At 66.8% G+C, this 19,193-nt stretch overlaps 6 protein-coding genes across 6 annotated transcripts in view; 5 read left to right on the top strand and 1 right to left on the bottom strand.

Annotated features, from left to right (window-relative positions):
- Positions 1-593: 593 nt before the first annotated feature.
- On the top strand, positions 594-995 carry CHLNCDRAFT_144106 (hypothetical protein; the record flags this gene model as incomplete). Its single annotated transcript, XM_005848545.1, has 2 exons — positions 594-637; positions 803-995. 2 exons carry the CDS (start codon positions 594-596, stop codon positions 993-995), a joined length of 237 nt encoding a protein of 78 aa, XP_005848607.1.
- Positions 996-1,957: 962 nt separating this feature from the next.
- CHLNCDRAFT_144107 (hypothetical protein) lies at positions 1,958-3,869 on the top strand (the record flags this gene model as incomplete). Its single annotated transcript, XM_005848546.1, has 7 exons — positions 1,958-2,143; positions 2,418-2,445; positions 2,621-2,647; positions 2,786-2,874; positions 3,051-3,176; positions 3,462-3,581; positions 3,828-3,869. 7 exons carry the CDS (start codon positions 1,958-1,960, stop codon positions 3,867-3,869), a joined length of 618 nt encoding a protein of 205 aa, XP_005848608.1.
- Positions 3,870-6,550: 2,681 nt separating this feature from the next.
- CHLNCDRAFT_59646 (hypothetical protein) lies at positions 6,551-9,822 on the top strand. Its single transcript, XM_005848547.1, has 12 exons — positions 6,551-6,818; positions 6,937-7,043; positions 7,153-7,219; positions 7,426-7,525; positions 7,692-7,765; positions 7,941-8,004; positions 8,164-8,228; positions 8,491-8,598; positions 8,792-8,835; positions 9,027-9,206; positions 9,416-9,481; positions 9,613-9,822. Exons 1-12 carry the CDS (start codon positions 6,671-6,673, stop codon positions 9,733-9,735), a joined length of 1,146 nt encoding a protein of 381 aa, XP_005848609.1. The 5' UTR covers positions 6,551-6,670; the 3' UTR covers positions 9,736-9,822.
- Positions 9,823-10,105: 283 nt separating this feature from the next.
- On the top strand, positions 10,106-15,591 carry CHLNCDRAFT_57467 (hypothetical protein; the record flags this gene model as incomplete). Its single annotated transcript, XM_005848548.1, has 26 exons — positions 10,106-10,253; positions 10,531-10,675; positions 10,829-10,906; positions 11,056-11,096; positions 11,183-11,237; positions 11,352-11,377; positions 11,482-11,536; positions 11,619-11,644; positions 11,728-11,782; positions 12,203-12,228; positions 12,320-12,371; positions 12,487-12,512; positions 12,600-12,654; positions 12,743-12,823; positions 12,925-12,950; positions 13,048-13,105; positions 13,262-13,287; positions 13,425-13,479; positions 13,607-13,632; positions 13,776-13,836; positions 13,978-14,003; positions 14,106-14,163; positions 14,297-14,351; positions 14,465-14,618; positions 14,760-15,147; positions 15,309-15,591. The coding sequence occupies exons 1-26, from the start codon at positions 10,166-10,168 to the stop codon at positions 15,589-15,591; spliced, it is 2,025 nt and encodes a 674-aa protein (XP_005848610.1). The 5' UTR covers positions 10,106-10,165.
- Positions 15,592-16,065: 474 nt separating this feature from the next.
- CHLNCDRAFT_30642 (hypothetical protein) lies at positions 16,066-18,686 on the top strand. Its single transcript, XM_005848549.1, has 9 exons — positions 16,066-16,119; positions 16,295-16,328; positions 16,480-16,577; positions 16,712-16,798; positions 17,109-17,152; positions 17,371-17,503; positions 17,846-17,902; positions 18,072-18,184; positions 18,435-18,686. Exons 1-9 carry the CDS (start codon positions 16,078-16,080, stop codon positions 18,526-18,528), a joined length of 702 nt encoding a protein of 233 aa, XP_005848611.1. The 5' UTR covers positions 16,066-16,077; the 3' UTR covers positions 18,529-18,686.
- A 302-nt stretch (positions 18,687-18,988) lies between these two features.
- CHLNCDRAFT_144112 (hypothetical protein) overlaps positions 18,989-19,193 on the bottom strand; it is a gene marked incomplete at both ends in the record, with an annotated part of 3,460 nt that continues 3,255 nt past the window's right edge. The window contains one exon of the mRNA XM_005848755.1: positions 18,989-19,156. Coding sequence (XP_005848817.1) covers positions 18,989-19,156 — 168 coding nt within the window. The remainder of the gene's footprint in view (positions 19,157-19,193) is intronic.

Here is a 19,193-nt window from a genome sequence, read left to right on the forward strand (position 1 = left end):
CAGCACCCCTGCGGCGGCGGCAGCGGCAGCAAGCCGTGGACCCAAACGCCGTGCCGCCGCCGCCGCAGGCAGCACCCCTGCGACGGCGGCGGCAGCAAGCCGTGGACCGAAACGCCGTGCCGCCGAGTCCCGTGGCTGTGGCCGTGGGCTTCTGGCAGGAAGCTACGGCCGCAGCTCGGTGGCTCGGGGGCGTCGCAGCGTGCCGCCGCCGCCGCCGCGCTGCCCCCCGGGCACGGCGGCGGCGGCAGCAAGCTTGGGCCCAAACGCCGTGCCGCCGAGTCCCGTGGCTGCGGCCGTAGACTGTGGGCCGGAAACTGCGGCCGCAGCTCGGCGGCACGCGGTTCTGTTCAAGTCGCCAAGCGTGCAGCAGCGCCGAACCACGCTTCCCGGCCTCGGCGCATGCCTTCAGGGGCCCCCTATCGCTGGGCGCACCCCTCCAACACCGAACATGCGCCCGGGGGGGAGGGCGGCCCGGGCTGCCCAGGCCAAAGTGGGCCGCCCTCGAGCAAGAGGCGGCCGGTCTGTGTGCTGAATGAATGAATGAACCATCAAGTGAGCCCGCCCCCGCCCCCGCGGGGCCTGCCGGGCGCAGCATGCGTGCCGTGCTGGGAACGGCGCTGTTTGCGGTGGTGGTGATGTGAGGGTGTAGCGTGGCGTGGACCGGCGCAGGGTGCTGCTCGTGCTGCGGCGAGGAGGCAAGGAGGCGGCGCCGGCCCGGCCCCGGATCTGTCGCCGTTGCAGCGCCCCCTCCCCACACCCACCTGCTCATCGCGCCTGGGCTGGTGGCCCCGCGTGCCTGCAGGGCGTGGGTGCAGATTGTGGGTGAGGAGGCGACGCGCGAGATGTCGATCGCCTGCATCGGCAGCACGTCTGCAAGAGCTGCCGAGAAGCTGGGGCTGCAAGCCGTCAAGTACCCCGAGCAGCCGGGGGTGGACACCTGGGCGGCGGTGGTGGAGGACTGCTTGCGCGAGCGGCAGCTGCTGCCCGCGGCGTGAAGCACCCGCCCGAGAGGCGGCGCAGGCGGCTGCCGCCGGCCGTGCCGTTCTGAGAGATGCGATACTGATGTTGCTCACTCCTCTCATGCCATGACCCTTTTATACCTCATTTTGCTGCTTCTGCTTGTTTGCACCCTATCTTCCAGTTGAGGGTGAGTCAAACTTGCTACCCGGAGTATCGTCCTTAGCCACAGGGGCCGGCAGGGACGGGCACGCTGCCACCAGGCTCCCACGTGTGCGGCGTACCCAGACAGGGACCCCAAGGCCCATCCGTCCACGCCCATCCCTTGAAAGAGCAATGCACCGTGCCATGGAGCCAAGAGATGGCGTGTTGGGTGTGTGCATGAGCTTCAGGCGAGGCGACACAACGTCCCTCAGACCCTGGCAGCAGCCACTGTCCGTCCTGAGTTTGCCTTGCGCGCTCAACCCAAACCCATTTTCCTGTTCGTCACCCAATCCAGCAAAGGAGAGCCGCCATGCGCTGCGCACTCGCTCTGGCAGTCCTGCTGCTCTTGGCAACGGGTAGGCGGCCTGCCGCAGCACGTGCCTCGCGTTTGTTGAGCATGTTTTGATGTGGGGGGGTGGGAGGCAGGGGCGGGGGAGGGCTGGCGCTGGCCGTATCCACCACATGCCGAGGGCATTCGGCTGATCGGGGGCCCCACTGCCTGGTCGGGTAGCAGCGCGGTGTTCCAGGTGTTGTGTGCCTGCGATCCCCCCGCAAGCGGCAAAAATCGCAGTGGCTAGTGGGGGGAGGCGGTGGCCAGCCACCGCTCCTCCGAAACGCTGTTCGCGCTCTTTAGGAGTCGGCAGCGGCACCCCCTCGATGGCAGCAGGCGCAGGGGACGGGGGTCGCGGCCCGGACGTCCTGGGGCCCCGCGGGGCATGCGCTACGGCGCCTTGCCGGCCCCGCTCCGCGGAGCTGCACCCCAGCTAGCAATTCACACCGCGATGGGCATGCCCCGATGGACGGCGCGACGTTCTGGGCTGCCGCCCCACAGTCTGCCACCGCCACGGTCCTCCGCCTGCCCGCAGGCGCCGTTGCCCAGGACGACTCTGTTGGCGTCGCGGCCATCTCCGACCGCTACGCACAGTCCATCTACGGCTGCGTGGTGAAGCTGGGCTACAAGACTCTGGCAGCCGTCATCGATGTGAGTGTGTTGCTGGCGATGTGTATAGTCATGGTGCATGCGTAGCTAATAGTGGTGGTGCTGTGGGTGCCGGCCAGCCAACGGCAGTCTGCCCGTGCGCATCTGGGGCCGCCCCGCCCTGGGAAGCGGGGGCCAGGTGGCACGAGACGCCACGTGCAAACACAGCCGCGGTGCCTTCCGCTGATCTGGGAGCCTCGCCAGCTCGCGATCGCTGAACCGCTGCCCGGCTGCCACCCCACCTCGTGTGTTGCTTGCTGCGTTCCACCTGCTGCAGGCCTCCAGCTATGCGAAGATGTTCAAGGGTGGGTGGTTGCAGCAAGCCTGGCAGCAGCCTCAGAGGCAGCTGGAACTGGGCAAGGCGGAGCCCTGGGGGAGGTGGTGGGACGGGGGCACCAGCAGCCCTTTGTCAGCAGGCAAACTTGCCACCGGCTGAGCCCTGCTACATGCCTCCTGCTCCTCCCCTGCGCATTGTTGCAGACCCCAAGACCCAGGTCACTGTGTTTGGTGAGCCCATGATGTGCCCCCGCTGCCGCTCTCCTGCCTTGCGGAACAGGGAGGCTAACCTGGGCGGGCCGCACGTCCACCGCTCGGCATGCCCCCACAGCAGCAGCCCTGCCGCGCCGCCTGCTCCTCCTGCCGCAGCCCCCGACAACAGCGCTCTCCTCGAGTTTATTGAGGACACTGGCGTGCCGCTGGCGGTGCTGCTGAAACAGAAGACTCAGCTGGACCTGGTGAGGGGGTGCCTGGTGCTGGACAACAGTCGTCGACGTTGCCGGGTTGCACCGGGTGGCGTGCTGCTGTTGCGTTCCGGGGGCTGTGGGCTTGGCCTGGCCCCGGCCCCGGCCCGGGCCCATGCTCACGCCTGCGGCCCCCGCGCCTGCCGCCTCCCTCCCTCCCTCCCCACCAGCTCGTGTCCTACCACGTCCTCACCAGGCGCCACACCACCCAGTTCTGGCCCCCTCGCGGCCAGAAGGCGAAGTTGGTCAACACCATGCTGAAGGGCCCCATCACCAAGGCCCCGCTGCAGCTCAAGGTGGGGCCCCGGCGCGGCGCGCCGCTGCCCGTGCAGCTACCCGCCCGCTGCGGCGTGTTACCTGGCTTTGCAACTGCCACAGCCAGCGGGTGCCTCGCCCGCAGCCCGCTGGCGGGGCCTGCCTTCCGGGGGCCGCCTGCCAGCCCTGCGCACCGCAGAAGCCACCTGCTTGCCCGCACCCGCCGCACCTGGCGCCTCGCCCCTGCCCATGACTGCCACCCGGGCCGGCCGGCCGCGCTCACGGGAGGCTGAGTCGTGCCGCCTGGCACCGCCCCTGTACCGCAGCTGTACAGCGACGCCGACGGTGACTTCCAGGTCGAGGCCGTGGACAACGAGGCGGAGCTCAACTGCCCCGGCAAGATCAACCTGGTGTGCGGCCAGAGCGTCGTGCACAGCATCGATGAGGTGGGCTCCTGCGTGGGAGGGGCTGCTGCCAGAGTGGCTGCTTGCCGGGTGGCGAGGGCGGCAGGGCGGCGCAGCAGCTAGGGCGCCTAATGGGCTGGGCTGGTGGCAGGCGCGCCTGCCGCGGGGCGGGAAGGATGCGGAGGGGCCTGCCGCGGGGCGCGAGGGGGTTGCTGGCAGCTGGGCGGCCGCCGGCCCGGCCTCCTGCCCAGGCATCCCAACAGCTCCCCTGCCCTCTCGGCGCTGCAGGTGTTGATGCCTGTGGCCGAGGAGGAGGATGACAGGAAGTGAGCAGGCCCGCAGCCGCCACCCAGGCGAATTGCCAGGGCGGGAGTGCTGCTGGCCCACCCGCTGAGCCGCCGGCGCCTGCCAGAGCGCATGCACCAGTCACCGAACGGCAGCACGGTGTTTTTTTGCGCTGCACGCTGCCAAAGACATCAACTCCCACAGCTTCCACTACTACCTCCCCAGACAGTCGCGTGATGCTATTGCTGTCCCTCTCTATATGCCTCTTGACACCAGGGGTGCCTTGCCCCACACCTGTACGACTCTTTTTCGTGACTCTTTGCCTGACAATCAAACCGACCGAGTTTCTCCTCCCCTGCCCCTGATCCTCCTGCCCTCCCCCGTCGCCCTCCACGTGCCGACTCCCCAAGCCATGAACCCAGCAAGAACCGGGCGTTGTGTGAAAGCAAGCGACCACAGCGCCGGCTGGGCAGCTGGCGACCGAGGGGGCCGGCTGTGTGTAGGGGCAGGGGCGCCGAGGGCGCACTGCGTGTGTGGGTGACGGCTCCTCTTAGGCACACATGGCGGCAACCGCAGCCGGAGTGAGTGCATGCAGGTCCAGGAGGCGCAAATGAAATACAGGTGAGGGGAGGATGCTCAAAGACGGGGCGGGGCAGGAAAGGAACAGCTGGGAAGGCAGTGAGGCATACGTTAGAAGAAAGCAAACTCAGGGGGGACCTTCTGGGCAGCAGCTCAGCCCGGCCGGCCGGCGAGCGCACTTGCTTCCGGCGGGCATCTGTGGCTCTGCGGCCTGCAACAAATCCGCAGCTTCGCGGGCTGCTCTTCCCGCGGGGACGCTCCACAGGAAGGTTTGGAAAGAAAGCTGCCGCAGACGCGGCGCCGCTGCTGGCTGCCGGCCGACGAGCCGTGCACCGTCCCAGCAGCTGGCGCCACCTGCAGGCGGTACCGCCTGCTGCAGGCGGTTGAAGGGCTGGCGGAGGCCAGCCACGACCCCTCGCAGGCGGCGCAAGGGCCTCCTGCACGAGCGGCAGCAGTTGGGAGACGGCACGCAGAGGGGCGGCGGTGAGAGGCCAGGCAGGCAGCGCGCGGGCGCGCGGCAGAGGCATGCGCCGAGCAGCAGGGGGTGGATGAGGTGGGCTGCCCCCACACAAATGGGTGCAGCTGGATGCACGGCAGCGGCAGCCTGGCGTGCGGCACGGGCAGGGGCATCCCAGGGCAGGGCTGGTGGGGGCGGGAGGGAACACAGGCTGGCCGGGCGGCAGCGCACCTGCCCCCACTCCTGCAGCCGTGGCTGGGTGGGAGGCCCGGCTCAGGAGCGCTCCAGGTACTCGGTGCGAGAGATGGTGATGCGGCCGCCATTGGCCTCCAGCACAACCTCTCCCGAAGGGTTCTTGGGCGGCGGTGCCGCCGCGGGTGGGGCGGGCGCGGCAGGGGCCTCCTCGCTGGCGGGCGGCGGGGGTGCCTCCACGGGGGCTGGGGGCTTGGGCTTGGCAGCAAGGGTGGGGGCCTCGGGCTCCGCAGCAGCTGCAGGGGCCTCTGCCTGGGTAGCCGCGGGGGCCGCCTCCGGCTCAGCGGTGGGGGCAGGCGTCTCGGGCAGAGTCGCGGCAGGCGTCGCGGCAGCCTCCGCCTCAGCTGCAGCGCACAACGAGCGCACGGCCAGAAAAGCATCCTTCAGCTGAGCTGGCGACGCTGAGGTGGCTGCTTGTGGGCCCGGGCATGCAAAGGGGCCAGGGTGCGGCGGCCGCAACCGCCGTGCGGCGCCCGCTGGCCAGGCCATTAGTCCCCATCTGCTGGAGCGGTGCTTGCAGCACCCTCCCTCGCGGCCTGCCTGCTGCAGATGCTCACCTTTGGCGGCCTTGGGGGCCCGGGCCTTGCTGGGCCGGCCACGCTTCTTCTTAGGGGCGTCGTCCCCAGCTGCTGCCGCCGGGGCCGCCGCCTGGGCGCCTTCCGCCGTCGCCTTCTTTGGGGCGCTGGCGGAGCACTGCACTGCCCTCCAGGTGCTCAAATGCAGCCTGGAGGGGCCCTGGGCGGAGCTGCGAAGCCCCCGGGGACCACAGCAGAGGGCGCTGCTGATGGGGGTCGAGGCGAGAACGAGCAGCGGCATGGTGCGGCGTGTTCAGGACGATCGACAATGCGGCAATTGGTGGCCCGCTTGGATCGAGAGTACTCCCACGCACCGGCCTCCGCAGGCCCAGCAGAGGGTGAAACTGAGCTTCGAAAATGTTGCCTGGTTGCTCAGATGGCGAAATCCTGGCCGGCATGCAGGTATTGGTTGGGAGTATGCTTTCTAGCCGAATTGGCAGGCTTGCTGGAGCAAGGCGGCGCCGCGGATATGGGCCGCCCACCCGCCGCACACGTCCTGCTGCCTCCTCCTCCTCCTCCTCAGGAGGGCAAGAAGCTCGGACTGGGATGAATCCAGCTCCCTCTGGCGTCACTGGGATTAGAATCGACGGTTACTGCGGTGCAGAGCGGCGTCTCCAGTCTCCCCCTGTGTTGGCGGGGTGGCGTGGCGGCGTTTGCCGCGCTTGGCCCCGAGGCATGTCGGCTCGCAGACATGCTGGTATATGGCAGCGCAGGCTCGCAGGAGCGCACCCATGCAAGCCTCCGGAACCAGGTGTCCGCAGGGCTTGCGGTGCAAGGCAGGAGCAGTGACGCCAGGTGGCGGCGGCATGTGAAACCCATGTCTGCAGGCGGCGGCGATTGCGGAACCCAATCGCGCTTCGTTTCACTAATTGCAGGAGCTGTGTGCTGGCTGTCGGGGCAGCATCTATGTCGGGCGCCCGCGAACTCGGACTCTGGCAGCTGGGGACCTCTGATATCGCTGCAATCCACTCGTCCATTGATCCATGGGGCATCGGTCGACCCTGATTGCACTGTGGCTGTGGCTGGCCTGCGTCGTCACGGCGGCGGGGGCCGGCCCGCCGCCGCAGTGCGACGCCGAGCAGCCGCTGATCAACGTCACCTTTCTGGGCCCGGCGCAGGCGGTGGATGCAGGTGGGCCTGCTGCCGCAACCAGCAACCCTGAGCGAGCCTGTCGTTGAAGTATTCCATCAAGCGCGCTGATCAACCTTCACCCGCGCCCTTGCGGCCTGCCCTTTTCCTCGCCCGACAGGCGGCATCAGCTTCTCCTACCATCGGTTTGGCAATGCCAGCGCTGGCCGGCCACCGCTGATATTGATCCACGGCCTGGGGGGCACGCAGTTTGACTGGCCGCTGACGGTGAGGGATGGCCTGCCCCTGCGCACGGCACAGCTGGGCGCATGCCGCTTCGCTGGGTTTCACAGCTGTGTGGTGCTGACTGTCCTTTGCGGCCCCTGCTAGGAGATAGGTGCTGCAATACCTTTCTGGCAGCAGGGAGGTCATCATTTTCGACAACCAGCGGGCGGGCCTGTCGAGTGAGCCCTCCCCGCCTCCTTCCTTTCCTGCGCTGCTCCCCATCCCTCTGCCGCTGCTGTCTGCTCCTCCTGCCGCCTGCATGCTGGAGCCTGCGTCACATCTTCACCTGCTGGCTTGCGCGGGATGGTACTGCCCCTTTCGTGCCCCTTTTTTGCCCCTTTTCCATGTGGTCCCGCGGCTGGCTGGGCAAAACGGTCCCGTGCAGACGACAGCTCCAACGCTACCCTTACCATCGCCGGGATGGCGGCCTCCACAGCTGCGCTGATACGGGCGCTGGAGCTGCTGCGCAAGCCAGATGTGCTCGGGTGGGTGGCGGCTGGGGTGACTAACTACGGGGACCCCCATCGCTCATGCAGGCACACACTGGCGCTGCATGCAAAGAGAAGTAGCTTTGCCTGTGTGGCTGGCTGCGAGCCAGCGCCTTCCCGGCGAGATGCCTGGCTGCCTTGCCCTGCCGGCCGCCGCCTGCAGGTTCAGCATGGGAGGCATGATTGCGCAGGCGCTGGCCGGCAATCATAGCGACGCGGTTGGGGCGGTGGTGTCGGGTGCGGCGCTGCTCCCCTCTGGCTGCCCTGGCCCAGGACTGCCAGCCACACACAGCAGGCCTTCCCAGGCTGCCCGCCGCCTGCCCACAACCTGCCTGCCTGCCCGCCCCGCTCGCCCACCACCTGCCTGCCCGTTTCTGTGGCTGCCTGGGGCCGGGCATGCCTGATGGTGCAGTGAGCGGGTCGTCAGGCGGAGCCAACGCGCCTCAGCCGGCTGCAGGGCTGGAGGGCGTGCTCAGGTGGGCCCTGCGGCTCGCTTCGTACCGCAGCTGCGCTTGTCGCCGGAGCTGGTGTGTGTGAGGCGGGGCGGCGGCTGTGTTTGCCCCACCCTGACCTCCTGCCAGCAGTGCACAGCCACACACGCGTCTCCCCGCGCAACCGGTTGCTGGCTGGTGCAGCGCCATTGTGGAGGCGGGCCCCTCCAGCATCGACCTCGTGTTCCCTCTGGGTGCCAACGACACAGGTGGGTGGGTGGGAGGGTGGGTGCGCTCGCTGGCTGCCGAGATCCTTCCTGCCATGCCGGCGTGAGCGATGATGGGTTAAATGGCCCGGGGCCAGTGCATGCCCGCGTCGCGGCCCGCCCGCCTTGTGCCAGCCCTGGGCCCGTCACCTGCACAGTCACGCTCCGGAAAATCTGCTGCGGGTTTCCTTTATCTTTTAGTTTCCCTGCAGCCATTTCCACCGCCGCTGCTTGGCGCCCCCCACGCTCCGCTCCCGCCCCGCAGGCTTCTGCAACCTGCTGCAAACGGTGGACTCTGTGCAGTTCGCGGCGACCCCGGGGCTGAACAATGACAGCGAGGCGGGGTATGCGCTGCGCCTCGGCATCATTCCAGGCAAGAGAGGCAGCGAGCGCGTGTATGCGCCGGGATGGCGGGGCGGGCGGGTGGGCTGGGTGGCGCGTGTCGGGCGGAAGTTGCAAACAGGAGCAGCATGGCGCACGCCCGGTTTTCTTCGGCCCTCGTGTACAGCTGCGCCGGCATGAGCTGCTCACCGTGGCCGACTGACTGCCCAGTGGCTGTGGCGCAGGCGCCGGCGCCTTGGTGGTGCCCCCCGAGGTCAAGCAGCAGCAGGCGCGCAGCAGCGGTGGTGTACTGGGTACAGCGTCGTCAGCCGTGCACCTTGCAGGACGCAGAAGGCATGCCTGCATGGGGTTCAGCCCCAGGAGCTGCCGTTGATCGCAGGTGCAGCCGCTGAGTCAAACGCATGAATGCGTGCATGCACACCTGCCTCGCTGAGCCTCCCATCCCGGGCCCTGTTGCAGATGGATGCCATCCTTGCTTTCTACACAGGCCCAGGCCTGCTGGGCAGCCTGCGCTCCAGCACCAGCCAGCTGCTGCTGCTGGGCGGCGCGCAGGATGCCGTGGTGCCTCCCGCCACGCAGGCGCAGGCCGCCACCAACATGGTGGCGGCCAGCCTGCAGGAGGTGCCGGATGCGGGGCATGTGAGCGGGGCCGCTGCCTGCTTGCGCTGTGCTGCCGCCGGCGAGTGCTTGAGGGGCTCTCGTCTGGTTGTCTCCTGTGATGGGGCTTGCTGCCACGTTGCATCGCACCAGGGCGTGCTGCCCTATGGGCGCAGCGGCTGCGGGCGCTGTAGCGGCCCCGACTGCCCCTGACCCTGACCCTGATGCTGCTGCCTTGCTCCCCTCTGTAGCTCGTGCACTTCCAGCACCCGGCGCAGTATGCTCAGCAGGTGGCGGCATTCCTGGACAGCGCGCAGGTACAAGTGTTGCTGCTATGCCGACGCTGCTATGCCGATGTTGCCTGAGCGGTTGCCAGCTGTTGACAGCTGGGCGAGGCTGCTGCTGCTCCCGCAAGAGCTTTGGCTGCCCCTCTCCCTCCTTCCTGCAGTCCCTCGACCCAGAGCAGCTGGCGCCCTACTTCCCCATCTCTGGGGCTGCTGCTGTCCTGCAGCAAGGCGCGTGCTTGGCCGCGTGGAGCCTGCTGGCCGCCTGGGCAGCGGGCCAGGCGTGACAGAGGGCAGCCGCCCAGCTCCAGTGTCGCCACCTCACTTTATTGCAAATAATTTAATGAAAGTTCGGAGATAACAGATACACACTCGGTCAACAGGGTCTGATCATCAGCCGAAGCATTTGTTGGGGCGCAGACGAGGCGGCCAAGAGCGGCCGCCCGGTTTGCCGTAGTCGTTTGCGCCGTCGGCCGCCAATGAGTCACTGCATCTTCTCCCTCACAGGCTGAAGTGTGCAAGCCACCCGAGTGCTGATGATGGGATATGACCCCGTGCCTGTCAACACCCTTTGATGCATGGCGGGGTGGACGCATACTGCAGTACCTGCATGCCCCTCCCTCGTCTGCGAGCGCCTCTCGTGTGCCGGCCCAAAACCAAAACCGCTCATTGCCTCGAAGTCAGTTTATATATCGCTGCGGCGCACCAGGCTCTGCAATGGGGCGGCGCAAAGCTGCCCTTCCCCTGCTGCTGCTCTTAGCTCTCGGGGTTGGGCAGGCACGAGGTTTCCCATGGGAGAGCGACGGTGAGCTTTGAACCCCATGCCTGTAGCTGCTCCTCCGCACGCTGCAAGTCCAGGGCCTTTGGGGAAACCGGAAGCCTGCTGCACAGCTGGTTTTGCAGCGTGCAAGTCAGGCGGTTCCGCAGGGAGCAGCGCTCTGCACCCTGTGCGCGGCCGCTCCCTGTACCACCGCACCGCCTGGGGCGGGCGCCGTCGCGTGTTTTGCGCATTGTGCTTTGCACACAAGCCAGCCCTGTCGTGCAACTCTCTGCAACCCCGCTGCTGCTGCCGTTGCGTGCAGGGGTGGCGCTGCTGGCTCAGAAGCAGGCCATCTCCAACTGGCCCGACTTTGCCGCCGCCAATGGCATCACTGGGTGGCAGGACCTGGCCACCGTGTGCTGGGAGTGGACAGGAGTCAACTGCACAGATGACCGGGTCACCTCGTTGTGAGTTGCCACACACGCGCCAGGCCTGCTGGTGGGCTGCAGTGGTCCTGCGCGCACTTGTGCGACGGTATAGGGTGAACAACAGTGCTGGCTGCAGCAATGTCGCTGGCACGGCCCTGAGCGTGGCAGCGGTGCCTCCTGGCATGCGTGCAGGACGCTGCGCTGTCGCGGGGCCGACGGCTGCAGCACCACGGCTGTTGGGGCGCTGTCCCCTGACCTCAGCAACATAACGTGGGTGCCCCCGGTAACCACGTTATGCCTGCCCATCTTGCATATGTGGTCGGTGTGGTGCCCCTGGGAGTATCAGCACACAGCCCTGCAGGCATGAAGAGGTGCTGACACAGTTGTCGGTACCACCTTCCCCGCGCTGCGGCCTGCAGGATGCTGCAAACCCTGATGCTCAACAACCTGTCGCTCACAGGTGTTGCGCACATGGCCTCCCTGCTGCCCCCATCTGCCGGCTGGCAGCTGCAGCCTCCTCTTACCCATCACTTGCTCTACCTGCAGGCACCCTGCCCAATACATGGGGGGATCCCAATGTGTTCAGGCAGCTGACTACCCTGTGAGTGGGAGCCTCCCTGCGTGTGCCCCTGCTGCCCCGCTATGGCGCCTAGCTCTGTCTAATGCTCTTTGGCGAGGTCGACTCACAATGTGTGATGCTGTGCCGCTGGTGCAGGGCGGTCAACTATACAAACATTGCTGGTGAGTGGAGCACCCACCATTTTGTGGTGTGGCTGGGGGTGCGCTGTTTCGTTTGTTGTGGACCAGTATGGCTCATGCGCTGCTTGCCCGTGCTGTTGGTGCAGGCGCGCTGCCTGCCAGCTGGGCCAATCCGATGGCCTTCCCAAAGCTGTCGTATCTGTGAGTTGGTGTGCTTGCCGCTGTGCACACGAGAACGCCTTCCTCAACGCTTCTGAATGCAAGCGCTCGTCACATGCTGCAGGGATCTGGGCAACAACCAATTCACTGGTAAGCAGAAGCCAATTCGGCCGCAGATGTGGTGCATGGGCAGCTCTCCGGCCAGCCAAGCCATCCTGCCTCCGTTGTTGCAGGTGGCCTGCCAGAGTCCTGGGGAAGCTTCACTGCTTTCAAGCGTCTGGCTAGGCTGTGAGTGCTGTGGCCTGCTGGTTGTCAGCGCCGGCGCTCCCACCCTGCCAGCTGGCACTGCCAGCCGCCAGCGTTTGAGCTGTGTGGTGTTGTGCTTTGGTACATTTTCACTATCATCTCCCTCCTTGGCTGCAGGCACTTGACAAATGCCAAGCTTTCAGGTGGGTTTGTCAGTGGTGTGTTGTACTGAAAGGGCAGTTCAGGCATCAGGCAAGCACTTGTGGATGCGCAAAGGATCCGTTCCGCTCATTACAGGCTCTCTTCCCACCTCTTGGGCCGCACCTGGCACTTTTTCAAGCCTCTCCAGAATGTGAGCGCCCAGGACCTGCTGCTGCGCCCAAAGCCCTTTTGCTGCTGACGCTGCTGCAAATTCATGCTGGCCAAACTGATTCTGACGCCTGCTTCACGTTCTTGCTGCAGGTTTCTGGACAACAATGCCTTGAGCGGTGGGGTGCCGCGCCGCCTGTTGCTATTGAGAGTGCGCCTGCGCTGCAACCATTGTGCATGGCCTTAGATGTTCTTGTATTTCTGGTGCAGGCACCCTGCCCGCTGACTGGGGGACCAAAACGCTGATGAATTTGAACACCCTGTGAGCCGCGCCCAGTAGAGCCTCTTAGATCCCTCGCCACTGGCAGCCCTGCTGCTGTGGCCTTCTGCGTTGCCTGATGCATGCAACCGGCTGTGCTCCCCTGCCTGTGTTGCAGGGTCTTGAGCGACAACCGATTTGTAGGTGAGTGGGGTGTGGCTTGCGCTTCTTCTGCCTGAGACAGGCGTCCTGCTGTCCAGTTGCTCACCTAATTCGCATCACATGGCGCAGGCACTCTGCCTGCCACCTGGTGCGGGCCCGGCATTTTTTCCCAGTTAGCAACCTTGTGAGTATGGCCGGGTGCGGCTACTCATAAGTGCGCATCATCCGACGCCCGCGCCTGACAAGCATCGAGTGTTTTCATGATACTACAGGCACCTGGGGCAGAACAACCTCACGGGCACCCTGCCAGGAGCGTGTGCGCAGCTGGGCGCACTGAACAATCTGTCCAACCTGTGAGTGCCATCTGGTGCCCGCTCACCCTGTCTGCGACACCCCTGCCTTTGAATGTGCCCAGGGCTTCCGTCATGAGCCTCTCCTTTCCATCTGGATGCAGGGGCGTATCTAAAAACGATCTGACAGGTGTGTTGTGGCTTCGTAGCCGTTGTGCATGCACCTTCCTTTGACATGCCTGCAATGGAGCGCTGCTTTGTGTCTGCTGACCGCTGTGCCTGCGCAGGGTCGCTGCCACCTGAGTGGGGCCAAACTCCGGGGTTCTTGGCCTATCTCACCAAACTGTGAGCTCATGCGCTTGGCCAGTGCCACCTTGTTCCGCTTGCCTCCAATCGCCAACTGCATAGAGGGCTGTGGTGCCCAGAAGTGCAGGGGAGCTGTTTGCACGGGAGCTGTTAGGCCACAATGCCTTCTGACGTGCAATGACCAAATGTCTGCAGGGACGTGGGTGGAAACAAGTTGAAGGGTGCGCTCCCCAGCTGGAGTTGGCTGTCGCTGGCTTGCTCTGGGTTGCCCGCGTGTGAAGCCCTATGGCGCGCGATTCCTGCCTGTGATGCCGGCCATGCGATTCTTGAAAGCTGCTGCTGCTGCGTGTTTGTGCAGGGACGTTGCCTGCCCAGTGGGGTTCTGAAGGGGCCTTCCCAGCGCTCGCCATCCTGTAAGTGTTGGTCCGGCCAGCCAGCGAGCCAGTCTTTCCATCAGGCCAGGCAGTGCCGTGTACCTGCCCTGTTTGACTAGTGGAGCTTATGCTGCTGCTTCGAGCGCTGCTACCCTGGAATGTGCAGGAGTGCGGAGGGCAACCAACTGACTGGTGGGGCCCCTCATCTCCACAAATCACGCCGGCTGTGGCATGTTTGGCTGCGGCTGCTGCGGGCGGATCTGCTTATGCCGCTGCTGCTGCGACGCATGGCGCGTCACCTGCTGGGGTGTGATTGCGCCACGAATGGCCTGCAGGCACACTGCCGCCCGAGTGGGGTGACGTCAGCACTAGTGCAATGAAGAACCTGACTGAGTTGTAAGCCGGCTCCCTGCGCCAGCTGGCATGTATTTGAATTGTGCGACCGTGCGCCAAAGTTGCTTGCCTGTCCATGCACACGGTTCTCCCAATTTCTTACTCCCTATAGAGATCACCTGTTTTGTGGACCCCGCTGTGCAGGAACCTTAGTGGAAACAACCTAACAGGTATGCATCGGCGCGAGGCAGGCCACACAACAGCACTCTGGGCGGTTTGGTGTGGCATGTGCCCACCCACTCTGACTTTGAACCTCCTGCTGCCATCTGCAGGCACCATCCCTGCGAGCTGGGGGACCCCAGGCGCACTGAATCTGACGTCTGGGGAGCTGTGAGCTTGCTGCCGATGCTTGCTGGCCACACCCTTGACAGCAGAACACCGGGTTTGGATACTTTCATCCCAACGCCAGGTTGCTGCACACACACAGTTCTTCACCTGCTCTTGCCTCCCACTCGCTGTGCAGGGACTTGGATGACACCCTGCTGTGCGGCCCTGTGCCTGCTGACTTGCAGCCAACTGTGAGCACGGCCTTGCAAGCCTGCAGGCGGTGCTGGGGTGCATTGCGAAAAGCCGCAAGCCGCTGAGTTGTGCTGCTCAAATGCGCACATTGCACCGCAATGTTGGCATGCAGGTGTGCACGGGCAACAGCAACCCATGCAGCTCTGAAGGCTCGCTGGGGGAATGCCCCCCGGCGGCGGCCCCAGCTCCGGCTGCTGCCGAGGAGGCATCCTCCTCTTCCAGCGTGCCCATCGGCGCCATCGTGGGGGGCGTCGCGGGCGGCCTGGGTGAGCTGCTGCGCCCAAATGCGCAGCTGGCCATGCCACCTGGCCATCTTCCGCTGTGCACAAGCTACTGGCCGCCGCGCTGCGCGTGGCGTAGCTGCTTCGAGCCCCCTCACCCCTCGCCCGTCGCCCGCCTCCCTGCAGCGCTGTGCCTGCTCGCCTTCCTGGCGCTGCGCCCTGGCAAGGGCTGGCTGCGGCGGAGGAAGGTCAAGGGCCAGCAGCCTGGCGACGGCAAGGTGGATTCCCTTATGGGCTCCAACCCAGCAGAGGCCAACATAGATTCATTCGTAACCATCTCAACGGATGGCAAGGTTGGCAGCAGCCAGTACGCCAGCAGCCCTCCTTCCAGCGCCATCGGACCGCCGCTGCTGCCATCCTCGGCTCCCCCGGGCCCCTCCACGCTGACCGGGGCGGGAGCCGCATCTGCCAAGGGCGGGGTATATCCCCCTCTCCTCCCCTCCACCACACCGCCACCTGGCGGCTGGGCCCCTGCCAACGCCGGCGGCGGCCCTTCAGGCAGCCAATCCATCAGGTGCGTCCTGGCATGCGATAGCACGGCCTTGGGTGTGCACGGGCTGCCGCAAAGCGCCGTTGTAGCTGTGCTGCCAGCGCCAGCACGCCACTCCCGTGCCGGCACACCACCGGCGACTGCCCGCCTGACGGTGCCCTGCCCATGCCCATGCGCGCTTGCAGCCTGCACTCCGCAGACACCGACCCCTTGCTGAGCTACATTGCATCCAGCCTGGCTTCCATCCAGCAGCATCATGTGGCCTCGACAGCTGGCGCCACGGCCAACACCTCCCGCACTTCCCGCGAGTCACAGGATCCCTCCCACCCTGCCGGCGGCGGCAGCCGGCACCTCCCAGATGAGATGCAACAGTGGGAGGTGACGTGGGACGACATCAAGCTGCTGCACCCCATCGGGAGAGGCTCCTTTGGCTGGGTGAGCGACTGCTGTGTGCGAGCCAGCCGCTGAGAGGTGGATGGCCGGCTGGGCGCATGCAGAACGGCGTGTGCTGCAGTGTGGCAATTCTGTTTTTTTTGACCTGTGCCTGCCCTGGTGGCACAGGTGTACTTTGCACGGTGGGAGGAGACGCCTGTGGCTGCCAAAGTATTGATAAACACAGGCAAGGGAGCAGCGCAGCGCGCACAGTGCTGCCGCCGGACGGCAAACAGCCTGCCCCGCCTGCCTCTCGCTGCCCAGTGTGTGCGAGCGGTGTGGGCCTGCTTGCTGCAGATGGCAACTTTGCTGAGACCAGCCTGGAGCTGCCCCCAGACATGATGCAGCGGCTGAAAGAGGTGGGTGGCGTGCAGTCACCGTCAGCTGTCTGTGGCCTGAGACCAGCCTGCCCCGCCGCTGCCGATGACGGGGCGCGGCAGTAGGCGCCGGCGCCCGCCACGCAACAGGGCGGCAACCGCTGGGCCTCCTACTCCTGCGTCTGTCCCTGCGCAGGAGGCTGCCATGCTGTCTCGCATGAGGCACCCCAACATCGTGTCCTTCATGGTGAGGCACCGCCCAGCTGGCGCATTGGCGCAAGTCTCGGGCCTGCGGCGCTGTGGGCTATACGCCGCAGAACCGGCTGGGAGCTGTCTGGCCGCCAGCTCATCTTTGAGTTGGTGCATCGTGAGGCTTCGGTAGCTGAGTCGCTGCGTCCGCGCCGCTCCCCCTGCCGCTGCAGGGCCTGTGCACACTGCCGCCGTGCATTCTGACAGGTGGGCATGGCAGGACAGACACCAAGTAACCAGATCTTTCCACCCCCACCGCAGCGGCAATTGGCGCCTGATCTCAGCTGCTTCAGCGAACCTGCTTCAGCTTGCCTGCTTCAGCGCGCCTGCCTGCCTGCCTGCGCGCTCCCCTGTGCAGAGTATTGCGAGCGCGGCTCTCTCTACGACGTCCTGCAAGCCGCCGCCAAGCGGCCAGAGCGCGCCGCGGCGCTGACGTGGCGGCTGCGCCTCAAGATGGTGCGTGGAGGGGCGGCCCGCAGGGTGTCCCGCTGCTGCCGCCGCTGCTGCTGCTGCCTGTCCGTACGTGGGTGACAGCAGGGGCGCGGAGTGGCGAGGAGGCCTGGGCTTGGGGGCTCCCCCTGTGTGTGCAGGCGCTGGATGCCGCCACAGGCCTCATGTACCTTCACCGCCGCTCCCCGCCCATCATCCACCGAGACGTGAAGAGCCCCAACCTGCTGGTGCGGCAGCCTGTACCGCCAGCCTGTACCGCCAGCCTGTACCGCCGCCGTGTGCCACCTGCCTGCTGCCGGCCTGTCTTCTGCCCGCCTGCTGCTGCCCACCTGCTGCTGCCTGCCCGCCGCGCCTGCCAGCCAGCCGGCGCGCCGGCTCTCCCGTGCTCCTGCCAGCACCGCCCACCTCCTCTCCCTCCTGGCGCCGCCCTGCTGGAGCGGCATGCCTGTCTCCTCGGCTCCTTGCCTGTTTGGTTCAACCTGCTCTGTGACGCCCACCTGAGCTCTGAAGCTGGTTTGTCCCCTCCCCGCTCTGCAGGTGGACCACTCCTGGTGCGTAAAAGTCGCAGACTTCAACCTCAGGTGGGCCCCGTCAGCCCCGACATGCTGACAGGGTGCTTCCCATCGCAGCCAGCTGCATGTGTTGGAGCCGTCGGCGGTCCGGGCCGGCCCCGCTTGCTGGCCTGCCGTGGAGACCGGCAGCTGCGGCGCGGGGCCGCAACCCGCCTGCTCGCTCCTGGGCCAGCGGGCGTCGCACCCTGGGGCCCCACCCCCACCCCTGTGCTGCTTGCCGCCTGCAGCAAGATCATGGGCCCGCAGCAGCCCTCGGTGCTGAGCACCAGTGGCGGCGCCAGCAACCCGGTCTGGCTGGCGCCCGAGGTGCTGGAGGGAGGCAGGGCGACCGCCGCCTCCGACACCTACTCATTTGGCCTGGTGCGTATGCTTACTGCTCCTTTGGTTGCGTGGTGCATTGTGGGCCCTGGCTGGCGAATCGTCAGCGGCCTCGGTTTCATCCCCAGGCCTGCCTGCCCACGCTTGCCGCCAGGCGGCAGCCGCTGCCGAGCCGCCGAGGAGCGGCGCCGGGCTGCCGCGGGGGCTGCCGCTGGGTGCATTTCAGGCAGCTTCTTGCCGGCAATGGCATTCCAACAATGCGCATGAAGCTGTGTGTCAAGGGGCAGCCGCAGCAGCGCCTTTGGCGGCAGCGCTGCGGGCGCCCGCTGCAGCCCGCAGGTCCGTGCCCCCACGCCCCCGCCCCCTTCTCCGCCTGGCCTGCAGGTGTTGTGGGAGCTGCTGACGTGGCGGCTGCCGTGGGCGGGCATGGCGCCCCTGCAGGCGCGGCGCGGGCGCTTGCCGGGATGCGTGCCCCGCATGCGCTGTGATTTGGGCGCAAGCGATTGCGCACGTGCTTCCGCCTCCCGCCCCTCCATGCAGCTGGCACCGCGGCAGGCGCGCTACGCTGATTCCCTCCCCGTTCAATGGCGCTGCCTGACCCTGGCTGCAGATCATGCGGCTGGCCACCAGCGGCCAGCGACCAGAGTGCCCCGAGCGAGGCTCGCTGCCAGGCCCAGGCAGCGAGGAGTTTGGGGGTCTGGAGGAGTACTGCCAGCTCATCAGGTGCTGGGGCCCTGGGCCTGGGCGCAGGGAGGCGGCAGCTGCGGCACGGCTGCCGCCGCTCGTCGCTGCCCTGGCGCCGCGGTTTGGCCGCTGACTTATGGCGCTCTTGCCAGCTGTGGGAGGCTGCGTCCCCGCCTTGCTTGGCGCCTCGTCTGGAGGACCTGCTGCCAGCAGCAGGAGGATGTGAGAGGGTGTTGTGCCAGGTTTGAGGCGCCCCCACTCACCTCCGCTCTGGGGCTGCCGCCTGCAGGGACTGCTGGGCGCAGCGGCCTGAGGAGCGGCCCCTGTTCATCGACGTGGTGCCCCGCCTGCGCGGCCTGCTGGAGAGCGCCGCGGAGCAGTGATGCCAAGGGACGGCACGCGGCGGCGGCTGGCCTGGCGGGAGCGCACGGCTGGGGGACCGTGGGATATGCTGCTTGTGCCAGCCGCCCCTCGCTTCACATCTTCATTTGTCACCGATCGATCGTTGGACAAAGTGTTCGTTTGCAACTTTCTTTCAGCCGGGCTGGAGGGCTATGGTACAGGCAGGCAGCGCCGAGGGGGTGCATGGGCGGGCGGGGGGATGCGGCCAGATGCGGTTTGGTGTTGCGCGCTGGGCGCCAGCCTCCAGAGATCTCCCGCCTGGCACGCCGTGCCGGCTTGGGCCTCGACCTTGCACCCAGCCCCCACCACTGCACGCTGGCACCAGCAGCGCCACCCTCGTGGCAAGATCCGCCCTGCAATCCAGGAGGGGTGGCCCCTGCAGTCCGGTAGGGGTGGCCCCTGCAGCCTGGTACGGGTGGACCCCTAGGGGGCAGCGCCTGCCTACTCCATGTCTGGCACCACCAGCTCCTGGCAGTCCCGCGGGGTGCACTCGGCGGGGCAGTAGGGGCACTTGAAGGAGCGGTTGGCGGCCTTGGCGATCTTGTAGATGGAAGCCTTGCAGATACAGTGGCCGCAGGGCAGCAGCATGGGCGGGTTGTCGCGGGTGCTCTGCGCAGGCGGGGTGGGGCGGGGTGGGGTGGGGGAC

Source organism: Chlorella variabilis (genome assembly GCF_000147415.1).
Source record: "Chlorella variabilis unplaced genomic scaffold CHLNCscaffold_7, whole genome shotgun sequence".
Classification (NCBI taxonomy): domain Eukaryota; kingdom Viridiplantae; phylum Chlorophyta; class Trebouxiophyceae; order Chlorellales; family Chlorellaceae; genus Chlorella; species Chlorella variabilis.